The sequence below is a fragment of the Monodon monoceros genome, unplaced genomic scaffold, assembly GCF_005190385.1.
Source record: "Monodon monoceros isolate NGI ecotype Baffin Bay Population unplaced genomic scaffold, NGI_Narwhal_1 Super_Scaffold_3, whole genome shotgun sequence".
Lineage (NCBI taxonomy): Eukaryota > Metazoa > Chordata > Mammalia > Artiodactyla > Monodontidae > Monodon > Monodon monoceros.
In genome coordinates this window covers 36971384-36990784 of record NW_021703780.1, presented here as the reverse complement: position 1 = coordinate 36990784, position 19401 = coordinate 36971384, and the positions used below count along the sequence as shown (strand labels likewise).

Below are 19401 nucleotides of genomic sequence, written 5' to 3'. Positions count from 1 at the left end.
GGATGCCATGTTCATGAATATGGTCTAGGTCTTCTATTATTCAGTTGACAATGTGTCTCGGTGATCTCACCATTTCAATACAGAGGGAGGTTCCCAAGTTTTTGTGGTTTTTGGCACTCTTAGTGCTGCCTTAACTTTTTTCACCATGCCCTAAAAATACCAAAAGAAATACCTAACAGTTTAGTTTACTAAGTATTTAGGTCTAAATAACAAGCATTTATATCCTAACAACTGATAGATGTTTGTAAGAATAATATTCATAAATTGAAGAATTAAAAAAAATTTATTCTTAAATAAGCACAATTACTTATTAATGAGATTTGTATACTGTTGAGCACTATACAACTTCTCAAACCTTGGGATCAGATTGGATACTACCACACTTATTTCCTGTTCCACATTCCTCCTGGCTTGCAGTTTAATACCATTTTCAATGGGAATATGCAGAAATTGTTTACCAGATTTTTTTTTTTGCTACGCAGAGCGGCATGCAGGATCTTAGTTCCCCAGCTAGGGATCGAACCCTCGCCCCCTGCAGTGGAAGTGTGGAATCTTAATCATTGAACAGCCAGGGAAGTCCCCTGTTTACCAGATTTTTGAGATACAATCTATTTCCAAATTTGGGTGAGTTTTCCTTAAGAAACTACCTGAATAAAATTATATTGGGTTGAAATATCTTTTTTTTTTTTTTTTTTTTGCGGTACGCGGGCCTCTCACTGTTGTGGCCTCTCCTGTTGCGGAGCACAGGCTCCGGATGCGCAGGCTCAGCAGCCATGGCTCACGGGCCTAGCCACTCCGTGGCATGTGGGATCTTCCCGGACCGGGGCACGAACCTGTGTCCCCTGCATCGGCAGGCGGACTCTCAACCACTGTGCCACCAGGGAAGCCTGAAATACCTTTTTTTTTGGCCATGCCGCGTGGCTTGCTGGATCTTAGTTCCCCAACCAGGGATCTAACCTGGGCTCCAGCAGTGGAAGCACCGAGTCCTAACCACTGGGATGCCAGACAATTCCTTGAAATATCTTTAAAGAGAAAATAATAATTAATTAATTTTTGGCTGCATTGGGTCTTCATTGCTGTGCATGGGCTTTCTCTAGTTGTGGCGAGCAGGGGCTACTCTTAGTTGCAGTGTGCGGGCTTCTCATTGCGGTGGCTTCTCTTGTTGTGGAGCACAGGCTCTAGGAGTGCAGGCTTCAGTAGCTGTGGCATGTGGGCTCAGTAGTTGTGGCTCGCGGGCTCTAGAGCATAGGCTCAGTAGTTGTGACACACAGGCTTAGTTGCTCCGTGGCATGTGAGATCTTCCTGGACCAGGGCTAGAACCCATGTCCCCTGCATTGGCAGGCGGATTCTTAACCACTGCGCCAGCAGGCAAGTCCTGAAATATCTTTTAAGTTAAGAGATTCACGTATCTATAAAAGATGGGGAAAGACCCAGCTACAGTGACTATCTAGACTGTGGATTATCCCACTTTTGACCAGGAGACAGGTAACCCACCACTTCCGGCAGCTGCTAAGGTCGGTCTTACTTGGAATCCTTTGGCAACAAGGTTGCTGACAATGAAGATAGTGGCTTGGCTCACTCAGGCCGGCAGCTCCCTCCTGGAGCCTTTAAGTGCAGCTCCTCTACTCTCTGCCTCTGTTGGTGTTGCTGCCTGAGCACCCCGTCTTCACTGTCCTCTCTTTTTCTTCTCTTTTTCCTTCCTTTCCTGTCTTCCCCTCCCCCTTCACTTCTCCCTTTCTCTTCCCCACTTTCCACCTGTGAGCTGGCTCTTCTCTGGGGCTGTGCTGTAGATCCACCATCTCACCTACAAGTTTGAAGGACTATGAAAACAGGAAACTAGGAGGTTAAACAATCAGAAACTGTTAGTCCTGTGATAGAATTGTTGAAAATGAAACCAGGTATCAGTGTTTGGAAATTGATTTTCAAATAATAAATAGCAGAAATAACAATCATATCATCAATAAATACATGTTATATCTGACAGTGTACTTTCAAATACATTTTTTCACTTAATCTTCAAACAACCCTATGAGGAAGGTATTACCATCCCAGTTTTGTAAGGGATGGGAAAGGAAAACTGATATTTTGAACTCTTGTGTGTCAAGTACCATTAGGAACCTCAGTGACTTGCCCAAGATTACACAGTTTGTAAGAGGTAGAGAATACATTTGACCTGGGTCATTTAATGAACTTTATGTGTGCAGTGCATATACTGAACACTAGTTGAATAAATGAAACTTGGACTTCTAGAGGCTATATTGTGCCATAAACGCACCAAAACATCTTCCTTTTTTCTTTTCCAGCATCTGCTACAAGCCTAAGTGGGTCTGACAGTGAGACTGAGGGGAAGCAACGCAGCTCAGACTCTTTTGATGATACATTCAAAGCAGACTCTCTTGTGGAGGGAACTTCTTCTCGCTATTCCATGTATAACAGCGTGTCCCAGAAGCTTATGGTATGTCAGGGGTTGGGTTGGGTTGTGTTGGGTTTCTGAAGCTCTACTAGCAGAGTGAGAGAAGGGAAATTGTGTTGGTATGAGAAGAAGCAAAGTGAGGGCATTAGTTTTTCCTCTGCTTTAGTTTAGTAGAGAGCTGCTATAGTTTAGTAGAGAAAGTGTGACCCCTTCTTGATAGAAGTATCACATTTGAATCATCCATGGGAAGTGGCTGCTGACACCTGCTTCTCCTGTCCTGTCCAGAGCTGAGTTCTTGTGAGCATATGTGAACACATGAATGTGTGTCTGTGGATAAAGAGGCTTCATGCTGAGATTTTTTTCTCTAGTGAGTGATCTCAAAAGAAATGACTAAAATCCTGCTCACTCCTAGGTACCTAAAGTAAATGGGAGTAGTAGTCTTCTGTATTACTTCCAAAAGAGGGCCTAGTTTTCCTTAATAACTTCAGCACCCCCATTGGTATACCACAAGAAGGAAGGTGAAAAGGAAGATCTGCTACTTTCCTTATGAGACTTCAGTGTATGTGCAAAGGTTAGGGAAATCCAAGTTTGTCTTCTGTCTAGCTTCAAGAATATTATAGTTGACCTCTCCATTTTCTGTTGGATTCATTTAAGAATGAGAACTGCCACTTCTGAAGTCATAGTCAGGATTCTGGACTGGGGCCAAAAACTTTGGGGAAGTGGAAGATGGGGAAGTTTGTGACTGAGTCAGACTCTTTGACCTGGGGAAAGATTTGTGGCTACTGTAGGAATTTCATCCAGCTCCTGAGCTGGTAATGCCCCTTCCATATGGAATATAGACCTTCTAGGGTAAATCAGATCTTCTTAGGATTGGAGTTCTTTTATTAGACAAGGGTGTGTGGGTTTTGGGATTCGGGTCTCTGGTTTGGGGGGTATGTAACTGGGCTCAGTAACTCTAGAGTTTAATGTAAGCTTTTTAGTTAGTTGTGACATTTAAAAAAATGTTTCTGTCCAGAGTCTTATAGTATCTCCCATACCTCAGTTTTACATGAAGTGATTTTTCAGTTAATCTCTTGATTAAGTGGGCTCCTACAAGCCCTCATTGTCCTTGCCTAGTAAGGCCGTTTTACTGGTTAAAGGGTAAGGTTTAGAAGTTGCCGCTTGAAGCGGTTCCATTTTAAATTATGTTCTCTTTATCAGCTTTACTCTGGATTTACTTCTCACTTAATCAGACAAGTTAGCTGGAAGGGTAGTTGTGCAAATGTCCAGTGAGATTCATTATATACTCTTGGTACCTTTAATTACAGCTATGAGGTCCCTTCTCTTTTATCCAACTTATAGTTGCCCTAGAGTTTCACCTCCAGAATAGACAGCCACTGGGCCCACAGTTAAACTGCAGTTATTTATTTATGCTTCTTTTCATTAGGCTAGAAGGAAAACCTTAGGCCTTACTCGTTTATATTTCTCAGGGTTTAACACGTCTGACACATGATAAGGGCTAAATAAACGTCTGTTTATTTATATAAATGCACCATTACTTCTCTTTTTCAGGCCAAGATGGGCTTCAAGGAAGGTGAAGGATTGGGTAAATACAGCCAGGGTCGGAAAGACATCGTTGAGGCCTCTAATCAGAAAGGTCGACGAGGCTTGGGTCTGACGCTGCAAGGCTTTGACCAAGAGCTGAATGTGGACTGGCGAGCTGAGCCAGAGGTAACTGATATGGAGAGGAGGAGACAGGAAAGCCATTTATGGCTTTATGAAGCCATATTAACATTAACAAACTAGAAGTCTCCAGAGACAGCATGATCAGGGTGGTTAGTGGAGATTGGAACTAATTTCTTATGTGGAAGATACTGGGGGTGTCCAAAATGGAAAACAGGAGTCTGGGGGAGATACGGTGGGATGTGGATTTGTTTCCTGTTGCTTCATATAGGACTGTCTAAGACCAGTGGGTGTAAGATGCAAGAAGGCAGGGCTTCCCTGGTGGCGCAGTGGTTGAGAGTCCGCCTGCCGATGCAGGGGACATGGGTTCGTGCCCTGGTCTGGGAAGATCCCATATGCCGTGGAGCGGCTGGGCCCGTGAGCCACGGCCGCTGAGCCTGTGCTCCACAGCAAGAGAGGCCACACAGTGAGAGGCCTGCGTACCGCAAAAAAAAAAAAAAAAAAAAAGATGCAAGAAGGCAGAGTGTGTCTCCACATAGAACTTTAATAAATATATACAGCTTTCCACCAGTGACAAAGGTGCCTAATGAGGTAGTGAGCTCCCTTTGCTGAAAGGATTCAAATGGGGCCAAATGAGGACCTACTCTCCCATTGTGTGAATGACTGGATTAGGTGCCCTCCAAGTTCCTTGCACCTCCACAGGTTTATGACATTTCGGTATTAAATAGGTGTTTGTTTATGCCATATAGCTTTTCTATTGTGGGTTCAGTCTGCTTATCTCCTTGGGTACGAGTTTGCTGAATACCAAAGGAGGCTGTATCCCTTTTCATGACACAGGTAATGTTGAGATTTTATTTTTATTTATTTATTTATGCCCTACCTTAGTCCACAGAGGATTTGAAGTAGGTATAATAAAAGCACCTAAAAATAATGGTAAAATATTACCATTATAGAGTTGAAGCTAGAGAAAATAGAGCACAGATATTTAGCCTTCCACATAGTAGCTGTAGTTGAGCTTCAGATGTGGGTCTGAACTCTGGAAAACTGATATTTTGTCTCCTGAACTGATGTTCCAGTACAGGAAAGAAGTCCTGTGAACCTGTGCATGATAAAAGCCTAATAAGGTGTCAGAGTAAGATGCTGATAAGCCAGGAGCTAATGGGTTCTGGGGCTGGTCCTGCTGTGCTGCCTTGTAGTTATGAGGAGACGAGACAGGCAGAATAGGGCAAATATTTGTAACTGGGGCTAGATGTAGGTTTTTACTTCAGACATACTTGGTGCTTTCCATGTCCTCATTTGTGTGAAAACAAGTGAAGAGTCCCTATCCTCTCAATGGGGCAGAATTAGAACTAACTTTGCAAACTTAGAATCTGAAATTTGCTCATAAAATCTGTTTTTAATGTAGACAGACTATTGGGAAAAAAGAATTTTTTTTTTTTGTGGCCATGTCACACGGCTTGCAGGATCTTAGTTCCCCTGGCCGGAGATTGAACCTGGGCCGTGGCAGTGAAAGTGCTGAGTACTAACCACTGGACCACCAGGGAATTCCATGAAAAATTTTTTTGAGGCAAAGCTGTCCTAATTATCATTTACCATAATTTACTTTTTCTCTTAAAAAAGATGTCCTGTCTTTTGGATAAGAATTTGGCTCAACTATTAGTTGGTGGCCACTTCTTTAAGGTAGATGAGTCTGGGCAGCCTGAGGTGAATGTCCAGTTCCTGGAGTCACCACACGGAGAGTGCTCAGTGGCCACTGCAGCCCAGGAATATGGAGTGCAAGGTGTGAAGCTTCAAAGTCCACTTTGTGGGTAGCCTTAATGTTCAGACTTCCATGGGGAGATTGAGTCTGCTTTTTCTCTCCAAAGGGGCATCCAAAGTGTATATGAGCTTCTTTTTAGAGGTTATAATTCACAGCTATTTATGCTTAACGGGGGTGGATTTGACCAGGGGGAGAAACCATGATTCACTGCCAGATTCATCGACAAAATTTTCAGTAATTTTTCTTTTAAACTTTTTCTCTGTTAAGTGTGGTTGGCTTGCCCTCAAGACCTTGCATTGTGATACCATTTTATGCCTTTCAGAGCATGTAATATTGCCTTTAATCTCATCGCTTCAATTCACAGTGGTGAATCTCTTCTCCACACTTGCTTGGAGGGAATGTGTGGAGCTGCCAATGCAGGTTAGCCACCTGTTTAGGTTTTATAATCCATGTCTTTCTAGCCCAGTGAACTTAGTTCTGGCTGCATGTTAGAATCACCTGGAGACTTCTAAAAACATACTTATATCCAGTCCCCACCTCAGACCAATAGAATCATATACTCTGAGGGTGAGGCCCAGGCATCAGTAATTTTTAAAAGGTCTGCAGATGATCCTAATGTATAGCCAGGATGAAAACCACTGTTTTAGCTTGATAAGGAAAGTAATTGAAAAATTAAGAGGAAGCAACATTAGAGATGCCAGTTTCTGCTCTGTCTTGGAATGAAAGGTATCAGGAGGTGAGACTCATTGCACTGAGTCTTCCTGATGTAACTACCTTATCATGGACTTAAATCCTACGTTTACTTCTCTGTGTCCCCACTGCTCTGATTATAGGCCTCTTGAGTTAAGGACCATGTCTTTTTTTTTTTTTTTTTTGGCCATGTTGCACAGCATGCGGGATCTTAGTTTCCCAACCAGGGATCAAACCTGTATACCCCCTCCAGTGGAAACGCACAGTACTAACCACTGGACTGCCAGGGAAGTCCCAAGAACCATATCTTTTTTTTTTTTTAACATCTTTATTGGAGTATAATTGCTTTACAATGGTGTGTTAGTTCCTGCTTTATAACAAAGTGAATCAGTTATACATATACACATGTTCCCATATCTCTTCCCTCCTGCGTCTCCCTCCCTCCCACCCTCGCTATCCCACCCCTCTAGGTGGTCACAGACCACCTAGCTGATCTCCCTGTGCTATGCGGCTGCTTCCCACTAGCTATCCACTTTACACTTGGTAGTGTATATATGTCCATGCCACTCTCTCACCTCGTCACAGCCTACCCCTCCCCCTCCCCATATCCTCAAGTCCATGCTCTAGTAGGTCTGTGTCTTTATTCCCGTCTTACCCCTAGGTTCTTCATGACCTTTTTTTTTTTCCCTTAGATTCCATATATATGTGTTAGCATACGGTATTTGTTTTTCTCTTTCTGACTTACTTCACTCTGTATGACAGACTCTAGGTCCATCCGCCTCACCCCAAATAACTCAATTTCTTTCCTTTTTATGGCTGAGTAATATTCTATTGTATGTATGTGCCACATATTCTTTATCCATTCATCTGTTGATGGACACTTAGGTTGCTTCCATGTCCTGGCTGTTGTAAATAGAGCTGCAATGAACATTGTGGTACGTGACTCTTTTTGAATTATGGTTTTCTCAGGGTATATGCCCAGTAGTGGGTCGTATGGTAGTTCTATTTGTAGTGTTTTAAGAAACCTCCATACTGTTCTCCATAGTGGCTCTATCAATTTGCATTCCCACCAACAGTGCGAGAGTGTTCCCTTTTCTCCACACCCTCTCCAGCATTTATTGTTTGTAGATTTTTTTGATGATGGCCATTCTGTCCGGTATGAGATGATATCTCATTGTAGTTTTGATTTGCATTTCTCTAATGATTAATGATGTTGAGCATTCTTTCATGTGTTGGTTGGCAATCTGTATATCTTTGGAGAAATGTCTATTTAGGTCTTCTGCCCATTTTTGGATTGGGTTGTTTGTTTTTTTGTTATTGAGCTGCTTGTAAATTTTGGAGATTAATCCTTTGTCAGTTGCTTCATGTGCAAATATTTTCTCCCATTCTGAGGGTTGTCTTTTGGTCTTGTTTATGGTTTCCTTCGCTGTGCAAAAGCTTTTAAGTTTCGTTAGGTCCCAGTTGTTTATTTTTTTTCTTATTTCCATTTCTCTAGGAGGTGGGTCAAAAAGGATCTTGCTGTGATTTATGTCATAGAGTGTTCTGCCTATGTTTTCCTCTAAGAGTTTTATAGTGTCTGGCCTTACATTTAGGTCTTCAATCCATTTTGAGTTTATTTTTGTGTATGGTGTTAGGGAGTGTTCTAATTTCATACTTTTATATGTAGCTGTCCCGTTTTCCCAGCACCACTTATTGAAGAGGCTGTCTTTTCTCCACTGTATATTCTTGCCTCCTTTATCAAAGATAAGGTGACCATATGTGTGTGGGTTTATCTCTGGGCTTTCTAGCCTGTTCCATTGATCTATATTTCTGTTTTTAGGACCATATCTTTTAAACTCTGCATTCTGAGCTCTTAGCCCACAGTAGGTATTCATCAAATAATATTGGAACAAATGAAAGAAACTTTGTAAGTTGGGGAAGTTTCTTAGGATTCAATCCAGAATTGGACCTGGCCTTCAGAAGTTAGACTTTAGAATTCTGGCTCTTAGTTCTAATGTCTGACACTGCTAGTGGCCTCAGCTTCCTGGACCCTTTTCACTCTGAGTCCCTCTTGATTGTTTTGGGGAAGCCCTGGTGAGTTGGGGCATAGCCCTGAGGGTCTATCTTACCTGACTTACTTCCCTCTCTTTTGTTTGTAGCCCAGTGCCTGTGAGCAGGTGTCATGGTTCCCAGAATGTACCACTGAAATTCCTGACACTCAGGAAATGAGCGATTGGATGGTTGTGGGAAAGGTAGGATTTCAGGGAAATGTACCCTGAGTTCTTGGCACTTATCTCCTGACTTTTCTCCTCCTCAAGTCAGTTGTGTACTCACAGTTTAAGAAAAATGTGAATCTGAGCATTCTGCATCAAGAGGGTGTGTCAGGGGCTTTACGGATATGCCCCTGTCAGATGAGGCAGACAGGGTTTTTCCTCCTTTAACTTGCAAGGCAGCATGAAATGCATAACTTCTGTCTTCCTCTTGGTTGCTTTTTAGAGTAGATTATACATCTGTATATTCTGGTCACTGCTGGGCACTGTTTCAGGTAGATAAAAAGGCACTATCCCTGTCCTCAGAAAGTATTGAGGGATTTGTTACGGAGGAAATTTAATTTCCTTCTGGAAAATTATAAGAATAAAGTAGATAGCTATACCAAGTCAGCATGGTCTGGAGAGCAGTTCTCAAAGTGTAGGGACCTCCAGGGATCTCCCTGACCCTTTCACGGGGTCTACCAGGTCAAAGTTATTTTAATAATGATACTGAAAAGCTATTTGCCTTTTTCATTCTCATTCTCTCACAAGTGTCCAGTGGAGTTTTCCAGTGACCATGACATGTAATATCACGACCAATTGAATGCAAATGTGGACAGGAGAATCTAGCTGTTGTGTATTAAGCCAGATATTGAGAGATTTGCAAAGTGGAAAACAGGGCCACTCTTCTCAATAAATTTTTTTTTTGGAAATATAGTTTTTTCTCATAAAAATGTTATTTATGTTAATATACCATCTTCTTTTAAACTAAATTAGTAAATATTTAAATGTTTTCTCAGTTTTAACTTCTAATATATATACACATATCTCTTATATAAACAAAAGCTCTTTGGGGGGTCCTCAGTGATCTTGAAGAGTGTAAACCTGAGAACACCAAGTTTGAGCATCACTGATTTAGAGGTAGCCTCACTCAGACATGAAGTTGGACTTGACATCCCCATGAGGCTCCCTCACCCTTGTTTTCTGTGACGCTACCAGGTCAGTGCCTGGGATCCTGCCTTCGTACTCATCACAGAGCAGGAGGCTTCCTGGTTGAGGGAAAGGCTTCTGTCATTTGGGGCATTCCCCATCCTTCTCCCTCCACACTCTAGGGACAGACAGCTTGGATGTCTCCTTCCTGTTTGCTTTTCTCAGCCTCAGCATTCATGAGTCTTGTATGCATATGGTGCTCTAGTCAGAGTACCCAGGGGTCTGCTTCATCTCACAGCCATCTGGACTAGAGCCAGAGGGATTTAGGATTTTCTTTTTCCCGCCCCTCAGGGATTGATGTTCTTTGGCCCCTTTTGCTCTACTCAGAACCCTAGTTTCTCCATCCATCCCCCCAAATACAGTTGCTTGTGGTCATTATTGATTGTTTTCTTCTCCCTGTAGAGAAAGATGATTATTGAAGATGAAACAGAGTTTTGTGGGGAAGAGCTGCTTCACAGTGTGTTGCAATGTAAGGTAAGGACTCGTGGCTAGAGCTGGAGTTGAAGATTTTGTGTGAGGGGTTGTGCTGGGCTTTTCTTGTTCTTTTGAGTCAGTTGTGGGGAGGCTGAAGTTTAGCTAAGATTTTTCCTTGAGATCAGATAGGTAGCTTGGTACATTTCTGTGAGGTGTCCTTTTTCCTGGTGGCTCTCCTGCCCTGTAGTGTTGTGCTATCCCTGTGATCAGTAGCCAGGAAAGGAACCACTTAATTTCAGTGGGTCGGTTCATTGTAATCCTGAAGGGGGCCTGGCATAGTGAAAGGTTCAGAATCATTTTGTAGCATCAGATAGAGCTGAATTCAAATCCTAGTTTAGCAGCTTTTTTTTTTTTTTCCTGTGTGACCTTGGGCCACTTGCTTTAGCTTCTCTGAGTTTGAGTTTCCTCATCTATAAATTGGGGAGAAAATACTCACTTCCCAGTGTTGTTGTAAAAATTAAAAGAAGTAGCTGGTGTTACCCTCCCCTTGATGTCTTTTGGCCTGTCTTTGGGTCAGGAAGTGCATTGCCTGGGGCAGAATGGGCCAAGGAAACTCTGAGGAGGAAATGGGTTGGAGAAGAAGCAAGGCCTCAGACTAGCTTCACAGAGCTTATTTTTCTGGCAGGCAGAGTGTTGGGAATATCCTTAAGGTGACTGGAACTCAGGTAAGGTGAGGCTTGCTTTTTTCAGAGAGAATATTAGAGAACAGAGAAGGGTTCCCTCCTGTGTGGTAGGCGCCCTCAGAAAACTCTGGTCTTGGTTTGTCTACCCTCTCTCTGGGTACCCTTCATATCAGAACTCTGGTCCCTTGGGAAGTTGCTGCTGGGGTGGAGAAGCAGATTTATTATGAGGATTACCAGCGCCAGGAGGTGACTCCGTGCCATTTATTAACCACTTACCATGTGCCAGGCACATGCTTACTTCCCTTTTATTTTGTACCATTTTACAGGTGAGGTAGTTGAGGGTCAGTGATTGAGTGACTTGTCTAGGGTCACACATCTGGTCATTTCAGAACTGGGATACGGCAGGAGCCTAGCTCTTCAGAGGGCTGTGAATCAGGCCCCTCAAGCTCATTAAGACACCTGTTTCATCCCAAAGGGTGATGCTCACCTTCAGGTTCTGATTCTCTCTGGGCAGAATGTGTTTGATGTCCTGGATGGGGAGGAGATGCGGCGAGCTCGGACCCGGGCCAATCCCTACGAGATGATCCGAGGAGTCTTCTTCCTAAACAGGTTTGCTGACATTTCCTTCCCCCCCCCCACCCCGATGTACACTGCTCTACCTTTTCATTTGAGCCTTAGCTCTCCATATGTCTGGTACTGAGGCACACTTTTCTGTCTTGCTTTGTTGCAGGGCGGCAATGAAGATGGCTAACATGGATTTTGTGTTCGATCGCATGTTTACAAATCCGAGGGACTCTTATGGGGTGAGAACAAGATTTTGCTTCTGAATTCATAGTGCCAAATGAGCTCGAGCTTCAGTGGTTCAGAAATTGCCATTTGTGCAGTGCTAGGAGAGTATTCCTGCTAGGTGATAGAGATGTATTTTGTGAAAGAGATATGTTTTGCTTTGAGCTCTTCAGATAGGGTTCCACAGTGCTTCCCTGTGGTCCCAGGAGTGCCCCAGTAAGCAGTTGTCTCTAGGGCTTCAGGCCCTGAGTCCCACCCCCCAACTCTGCAGACCCTGCTGCTCACTCTGAGTGGAGGCAGCAGGGCTTGCAGGGGTGGAGAAGGGGCATTCCTGACAAAATCAGCAGCTGTGCATCTATAGGCCTAGGGAGCAGGGAGATGAGGCCATGAGCTAGAACACAGGCCTCCCTCCTGCATTCATTAAACGTGTATTTATCAAAACCCCTACATTGTGCCAGGCACAGTACCAGGAATATAATTTTGAAGGAGATAGATGTGACCCCTTTCCCTGTGGTGCTTGTGTTCTGGAAATTCTGGTGGACTTGAGAGCTGATAAGGGTACAGCATTGGGGGTTTGTAAAGCCTTTCTGTGCTCATTGATGTGTGGAGGCCAGTTGCCACCAAGGAGCTTTCCCCTGCTTTCTTCCTGCCATGGATGAGGTAGAGTCTGAGTACAGTCAGCCCTCCATGTCTGTAGTTTCTGCATCCACCAATACAGAGGGCCGACTGTACACTGCCATTTTATATAAAGGACTTGAGCATCTGCAGATTTTGGTGGCTGCAGGGGTCCTGAAACCAATCCCCTGCATATACTGCGGGATGACTGTATACAGTCCTTACAGTGAGCGTTCCAAGTTGAAACTTGTGACATCATCTGATTTGGTTGCTGTTTCTGGTATGAGAGGGCAGTACTCTGGGAAATGTTTGAGTGTTGAATGAAATGTGGGTATCTGGGTTCTTTCACTGGTCTATTTAAAATCAGTATTGTGTCTGAAGACCTAGGCTGTGTTAGTGAGGGTTGAGGGCGGGCATGGAGTGCAGCACTTAGTCGCAGGTGGTGTCACTTAGGTTCATACCTTCTTTGTGTCTCAGCTGCCTCGTCTCTGAAATTAGCCCTACTACCCTGCCAGAGGGCTGGGGTAGGACCAAAAGACTCTTAAGATTTGTTCCAGCTCTAAAATCTGTGATTTCAAACATGGCCCCTTTCCCTTTCTGCCTCTCTGAGCAAGTTTTATGTGGGATCATAATTACCAGTCTTTGGCCCTTCTCAAGAAGTGGTAGAGCAAAATGATTTTCTACTTTGCTACATGTCATTTTTCTGAACACAGACCCTCCATAATGATAGAGAAAGAAAAAAGGAAATTTCATTCTAACATTCCCTTCAGGGTTTCAAAGCATTTTTACCCAGTCCTAGAAAGTTCTCTCTGACAGTGAAGGGGCCAGGAGCCAGCTGTTCCCGAACCTGTTTCTGCTTCACTCACCCTCCTTCTACTAGGCCCCGATTATCCACTGATTAAAGAAACTTGTTTTCCAAGTTCTTTAATGATTCGGCTTCACCCTGACTACTTCTTCAGTGCTGGCGAAACTGGTAGGTGGACCCCTCCAGTCTTTAGTTATTTTTCTCTCCCAGGTCTCCCTCCCCATTTTACAGTACCAGCAAGCTGCACAAAAGGGCTCTTGGAATTAGCATCTTGAGAAAATTAGGTTGATATAATGTTGATTTAATTTTTTGAGCTCCAAATGATTTCTTTTAAACCCCTGCCTGGCAAAGGAACTCTGTCAAGCCGCTGGGAAGTCACAGCATCACTTTGGGCTTTTGAATGTTAAACGCTTCCAGCAGCTGGTATCTGGTTATTTTCTTTTGCTGTCAGGAAAATGAAGTAGGCATCAGGGTTGTCCCACTGAGGTCGAGGGTGGAGATATTAGTTACATAGGAAAGGGCAGCCGTGTTTGTGATGCTTCAGGCAGCTTCTTGACTTGAATTGATTGATAGTGGCCATGGAGAGTTGCCCTTTCAGAGATGTTCTTCTGCACTACACTATAAAAAGTGATTTCTCTTCAGCTCCTAGTGTTTTCTTCTCTCTTTTCACCTCTGTTTTCCCCCAAGGACCAGAGTGACAGCCAAGCCCGGCAGGCTTGGTGTGTTTTTCAGGCGAGACACTCTAGAGCACTCCCAGCAGAGCTGGGAGAGGTGGAAGCCCCAGGCACATGCCCAGGTTGGCCAGGGTCTCAGTGGCTCTTGGATCAGGCAAATTACAGAATAAGAGTGTGGAGAACTTGAAGCTTGGGAAAGTGTGAGGAGGTTGGAGGTGGAAAGCCAGAGGGAGGGCCTCTGAGGTTTTTCAGTGTGTTTCTGCTTCTGCAAGTTGTGGAAAAAGGAGAAAAGAGGCTAGGGTAGGGAAATAAAGAAATCATAAACAAGAATTGGAAGGGACAAGGAAAAGAAGGGAATTTAGATTGTTTGGTTATATGGAAGCATATTATAAACCAAAACGTTATGTGAGGGACTTGTGTGCTTGGGGTTATTGTTGAGGTAAGAAAACATTGGCTGTGAAGCGTAACAGGAGACAAAAACTGAATGTAGATCTTTAAGTTTCAGTGCTGTCTTAGAAGAAACTAGACAGCACTTACAAAGTGCCCACTGCATGTGGAGCACAGTGCTAGGTATTGCAAAGATGAAAGGATGGAAGGGACCAGAGTTTTGACTCTAAGGAGGGTGATCTAGTTGAATATAATGTTATCTTACATTTGTTTAGTATTGTACAGTTTCTAAAGGTCTTTGACATATGGTACTTCATTTAATCCTCTAATAGCCTTAAAAAATAATCTGCATTAGTCCTAGTTTACAGTTGAGGAAGCTCGAGCTTAAAAACATAAGTTACGGACTTGCCTTTGACTGCACAGCCAGTAAATGGCAGAGGTGAGAATCCCAGATGTCCTTTCTATGAAAGGACCTTCTGGCTGTGGCCTGTGAGGGTATGACACATCTTGAAATCACAGAACAGATCATATTTATGCCCTCTTCTTGAAGGTGAGATGCTTTCATTGATTCATTCCCCTTCCTTCTCCCAGTCTTCCTTTGGGCCATCTGCTCACCCAGAGAGGCTGGAGCCTGGGGCTAGGACATGGCCAGTGGTGAGGAACAATGTTTTCACTCTTTCTAGCATGTGCAAGCCTTAAAATTGTGACCCCTGCCTCACTACCACGTTGCAGCCTGGGAAGTGCCGCGTAATATTCTCGGCAAATGCCATTAGGTCTTTCTTTGTGTGTGCAAATGAATATAATCCAAAAATATGAAAAGTGATGGCTCAGGAACAAAAGTATGCTAGGGTGGAGTGGCAGGGGTAGGGGAGAAAGAACTGATATATCCAAGCATGCTGAATGGGCTTGTCACAGGATGATGAAGTTTATTTTTAGCTAAAGTCTTTCTCCTGAGACTTTTTCACTGTTTTGATAAAGGTAGATAACCATCATCAGAGGCAAGACCCTTGTCACCTAGAAAGTGACTGGATCGTGAGCATCAGTATTTCCATTTCTTTCTTATAACTGTTTCCCCTGAAGCTTTCTGATCTTTATCTAGCAGTTAACAGAGCTCTGGACAAGCACCTAGCCATGCCAGACCTGTAGAGAGAGAAGGCTGAGCTGCCTTAGCCCCTTTCTGCTGGATGTTCATGAGGGTCCCCTGCAGTCACCCCCTGTAGAACTCAACCTCTTGTCACCAGTGCCGATGGTTTATCCTCTCTGCTGTGGAGGGTTGGGACAAGTAGAATTCATCATCTAGGGCCCAGGTGTGTAGAAGAGAAGTGTAAACACACAATCTAGGTCTGCACGCAGCATACATTTTATTTTATTTATTTATTTGGCCGTGCTGCATGGCTTGCAGGATTAAGTTCCCCGACCAGGGATCGAACCTGGGCCACAGCAGCGAAAACCGGGAATCCTAACCATTAGGCCACCAGGGAACTCCCAACATTTTAGATTAAGAGTTAAAGCCACTCAAGTGGCCAAAACTATAATCCAATAAAAATACAAATGATTATTGTAATTTAGTTATTCCTTAGGTGGGTGGGTGCTCTGATGGCTGCCCGGAAGCTGCACACCACTGTCTCCTGTTCTCTCTACCTTGTCAGCTCCCAGCTATGCACCACCCAGGCCGTGGCTAGCAGAGGAGCAAAGGCAGGAGAGGGAGGGGGTGCTAAAAAGGAGGAGACTCAATGCACTGTGGTATCTTGGATGGGGTCATGGAACAGAACAAGGGCTCTAGTGAGATCTGAATCAAGTTTGGACTTTAGTTAATAGTAATGTACCTGTGTCAGTTTCTTAATTTTGACAAATGACAATGTAAGATGTTAATAAAACTGGGTGAAGGGTATATGCGAACTTTATTCTTACAGCTTATCTATAAATCTAAAATTATTCCATGATAAAAAGTTAATTGGAAAAAAAAGGGAGAGCCTCAGAGGTAGGGGAGAAGGGAAGCAGAGGCTATGATCTGGAAAGATAGGCCCTGTGGCTGAGAGGGGGTGATGTGAGAGCCCCTCAGACTTTGGTTGGACAGGAAGGCCTGCATCTAATGGTCAGGCTGATGGGATTCTGATTTAGCTTTGCTGCGGACTGTCTGTGAACAAGTCGCTTTGTGTCTTGGGGTCTCTTTTTCCCTATCTGTAATGTGGGGTTAGAATATTCTGCTCAGTGGGACTCTTGTAAGGCAGGATATGATGCTGAGAAATAAAAAATGCACACTTAGATGCCCATTAAGATGTTTTTATTAGGAGTCTGAGCTAGGCCTGGTGGGTTGAAAGGCATCAGGGGTGTTTGAGGTGGGGATGGGTAAAAACTTTGGAGGGCAATGATCACAGAGGACACATTTCCGGGCGCTTGTGGCTCTGGCCACAGGAACTCTGCATTGTGCTTGCTGAAAGGCTTATTTTACTCCCCCTGCCTTCTCTTTCCTGCTCCCCATTTAGCCATCTTTTTTCCCTTCCTCCCCTGACTTCCACTTGCCTTTGCAGAAACCACTGGTGAAGGACCGGGAAGCTGAGCTTCTATACTTTGCTGACGTCTGTGCAGGCCCAGGTGGCTTCTCGGAGTATGTGCTGTGGAGGAAGAAGTGGCACGCAAAGGGCTTTGGAATGACTCTGAAGGGTCCTAACGATTTTAAGCTGGAAGACTTCTACTCGGCCTCCAGTGAGCTCTTCGAACCCTACTATGGTAGGGACGTGGAGGAGGGTAGCAGGGGCTATGAGAGGCAGTTCTCTTTGGAGACTTTAGGTCAGAAGTAGTTATTATCCACTTGCCATGTTTTCTTTCCCAGGTCTCTGAGTCTAGGGTTCCCAGCCAATGTCATGAAGGTCTCGGTTCCCTCTAGACTGTCCCTTTTTACCCCAGGCCTGTGGGTACAGGTTAAATACTCCGCTAAGCAAACTCTCACCAGAGCCATATTAATTCCTCCTTTCTTCTCTTGTGGTGACAGGAGATAATGAAACTGCCTGATCTCCGGCTGAGAACTGGCAGGGTTATTAACACATACAAACCCACACCCATCTCCAGCCAGCTCAGCAGCCCTCCAGCAGTTCCCTCCACTCTGGTTCGCTTTTTGTGATTTGGCAGCAAATCCTAAGTCCTTTGTTAACAGTTCTTATTAAGAAATTGATATTGGTTCCTAAATGTAGGTGCTTTAAACACAACTTTGATCTTGAATATGAAGACCTTCTGTTTCAGTTGATGACTCTTGGCTGGTCAGCTCCTTCTGAACTCTGCTTTATTATAGCAGGGCACTCTTTTTGCCTCCTGTCCATCACTGCAAGGCAGCCTTGTATGATGGGTCCTTCAGTGAGTTGCTCCTCACAGGGGCTTTTCTCCTGGGCCTCGAGGTACACCTGGTACCTGTGTTCACAGCCCCAGAGAGCTTGTGTCCCAGCTCCAGGGATGCACAGGGCATATGAGCTAAATGTGAATCTTGTGTCTTGTCAGGTGAGGGTGGGATCGATGGAGATGGAGACATCACCCGCCCGGAGAACATCACTGCTTTTCGGAATTTTGTCCTGGATAACACAGATCGCAAGGGTGTCCACTTTCTGATGGCTGATGGGGTAGGTGACCTGCTCTTCATAGGGTGATGCTTTAGGGATTTATCATGTTAGAGGCTTGAAAATTGGTTTTGTTTGTTTTGGTTTGGTCCTTTAGCTGCCCTGGAAGGGCAGATAGTAGGGATGTGTGATGTATGTTTTTATTCTTTTCGTGCAACTTTTCAGTGGTAACTTTGTCAAGGCTGTGATGTTGTGGGCATCTTTGCTTGGAGCAAGTGGACCTTCTCAGCTCACTTCTTCAAAGGGCCTTGGTTGGCTATGAGACATGGTGAGAGGAGGGCCATGACTAAGATGAGCTAGGCAGAGCTGACCGGGAAGAACATTCCCATCATTTGTCACCTGGGTGCTGCTCCTGGTAGAGGCTGTCTACACATGGCTGCTCCTAAGCCTCTGGATGGGCTAATTGGTGACCGTATAACCGAAGGCAGCATCTCAAAGGAGTCCTCCGGGACTCCACAGGAGGCTCGGTCAATCACTGGGCTACAGTGAATATTCATGTCGCCTGTTTCTTGGGCAGGTATTTGATGTATAGAGGCAAGTCCCCTGCAGCTTTCTCACCTAGTAATCTGATGCTGCAGGTAGTCTTTTCTGGAATGAGCCACAAATTAGTGTAGAGGAGGGTCAGAGAAGTCGCAGTTGCACCAGGGTCACATGGCCAGAGTTGAGAAGAGCCTCTGGAGCCCCTTGGAGCCTCTGGAGCCTTTCAAGCAGTAGCCCTGTGGAGAGGTGAAGAAATGTTTAGGATATCAGCACAGGATCTGAACATGTCCCTTGCTCACCAAAGCTTTGTGCACAGCAGGGGACAACAGATAGACAGGCTTGGGTGGAGGGGAGGGAGGGGCTGCTTCACCTGTGCTTGAGGGATCTGATAGTGCTTGGGAGGCAGGCAGCCTTGCAGTTTGTCAGCTAGAGTGGCAAACTCAAGGATTGTCTTTCTGGCTTAGGCAGCTTAGACTGGTGGCCTGTGTGGCTGATTTATTTGTTTGTCTGTTTCCCCTATAAACAGACATGCATTTTAAGAAGCATCTGTAAATCTGGAAGACGTTGCTAAACATTTTTGATTCTGGAGACCTGGCCAGGCTGGGCCCAGCTTAACAGAGGCCAGCCTCTTTACTTTTCTTAATTATTGTGATGAAAAACACATAACGTAAAATTTACCATTGCAACTGTTTTTAAGTTTACAGTTCAGTAGTGTTAAGTATATTCACACTATTGTGAGACAGATCTCCAAAACTTTTTCATTTTGCAAAACTGAAACTCTGTACCCATTAAACAACAACTCCCCTCTCTTCCTATCACAGCCCCTGGCCTCCTTCACTTCTGTGTGAGCATGGCTGTCTGCTCCCTGCTGGGATCTCACAGAGAGGGAGACCACTCCAAGAATAGCAGTGTACATTCTTTGAACAAACACCCTGGCCAGAGACACTGCCAGCTGCAGGGAGAGGCTCCATGGTCTTGGGACAGGAAAAGGGGGTTTTGTGAATAAATCCTTGGTCCACAGAGAAAGAGATTACTGTGACTGTCAGAGTTATGCTAACTTTTCTCCTGTCACCAGATTGGGGCCTGTTCGGTGGTCAGCCCACAACTGAGCAAGCCCATTGCAGAGTTTCAGGCCACATGTACTCCCTGGGTCTCACTGGATTCACCAGGGCATTTAGTTTCCTATCTTGTAGTTGGCCTGTGACTA

The 19401-nt window shown here is 44.5% G+C and overlaps 1 protein-coding gene across 5 annotated transcripts in view; it reads left to right on the top strand.

Annotated features, from left to right (window-relative positions):
- The window catches only part of CMTR1 (cap methyltransferase 1), a 58528-nt gene that overhangs the window by 9106 nt on the left and 30021 nt on the right, over positions 1-19401 (top strand). For 3 of the 5 annotated variants that reach the window (XR_003796573.1, XM_029241948.1, XM_029241946.1), the window contains exons 3-10: positions 2304-2455; positions 3965-4123; positions 8663-8755; positions 10145-10216; positions 11315-11448; positions 11570-11642; positions 16638-16836; positions 17599-17717. Coding sequence is in view for 4 of the 5 variants with exons in the window: in XM_029241948.1 (XP_029097781.1) it covers positions 2304-2455; positions 3965-4123; positions 8663-8755; positions 10145-10216; positions 11315-11448; positions 11570-11642; positions 16638-16836; positions 17599-17717 (1001 nt within the window). In the remaining variant the exon portion in view is untranslated. The remainder of the gene's footprint in view (positions 1-2303; positions 2456-3964; positions 4124-8662; positions 8756-10144; positions 10217-11314; positions 11449-11569; positions 11643-16637; positions 16837-17598; positions 17718-19401) is intronic. The other 2 variants (XM_029241947.1, XM_029241949.1) reach the window with 1 other exon arrangement.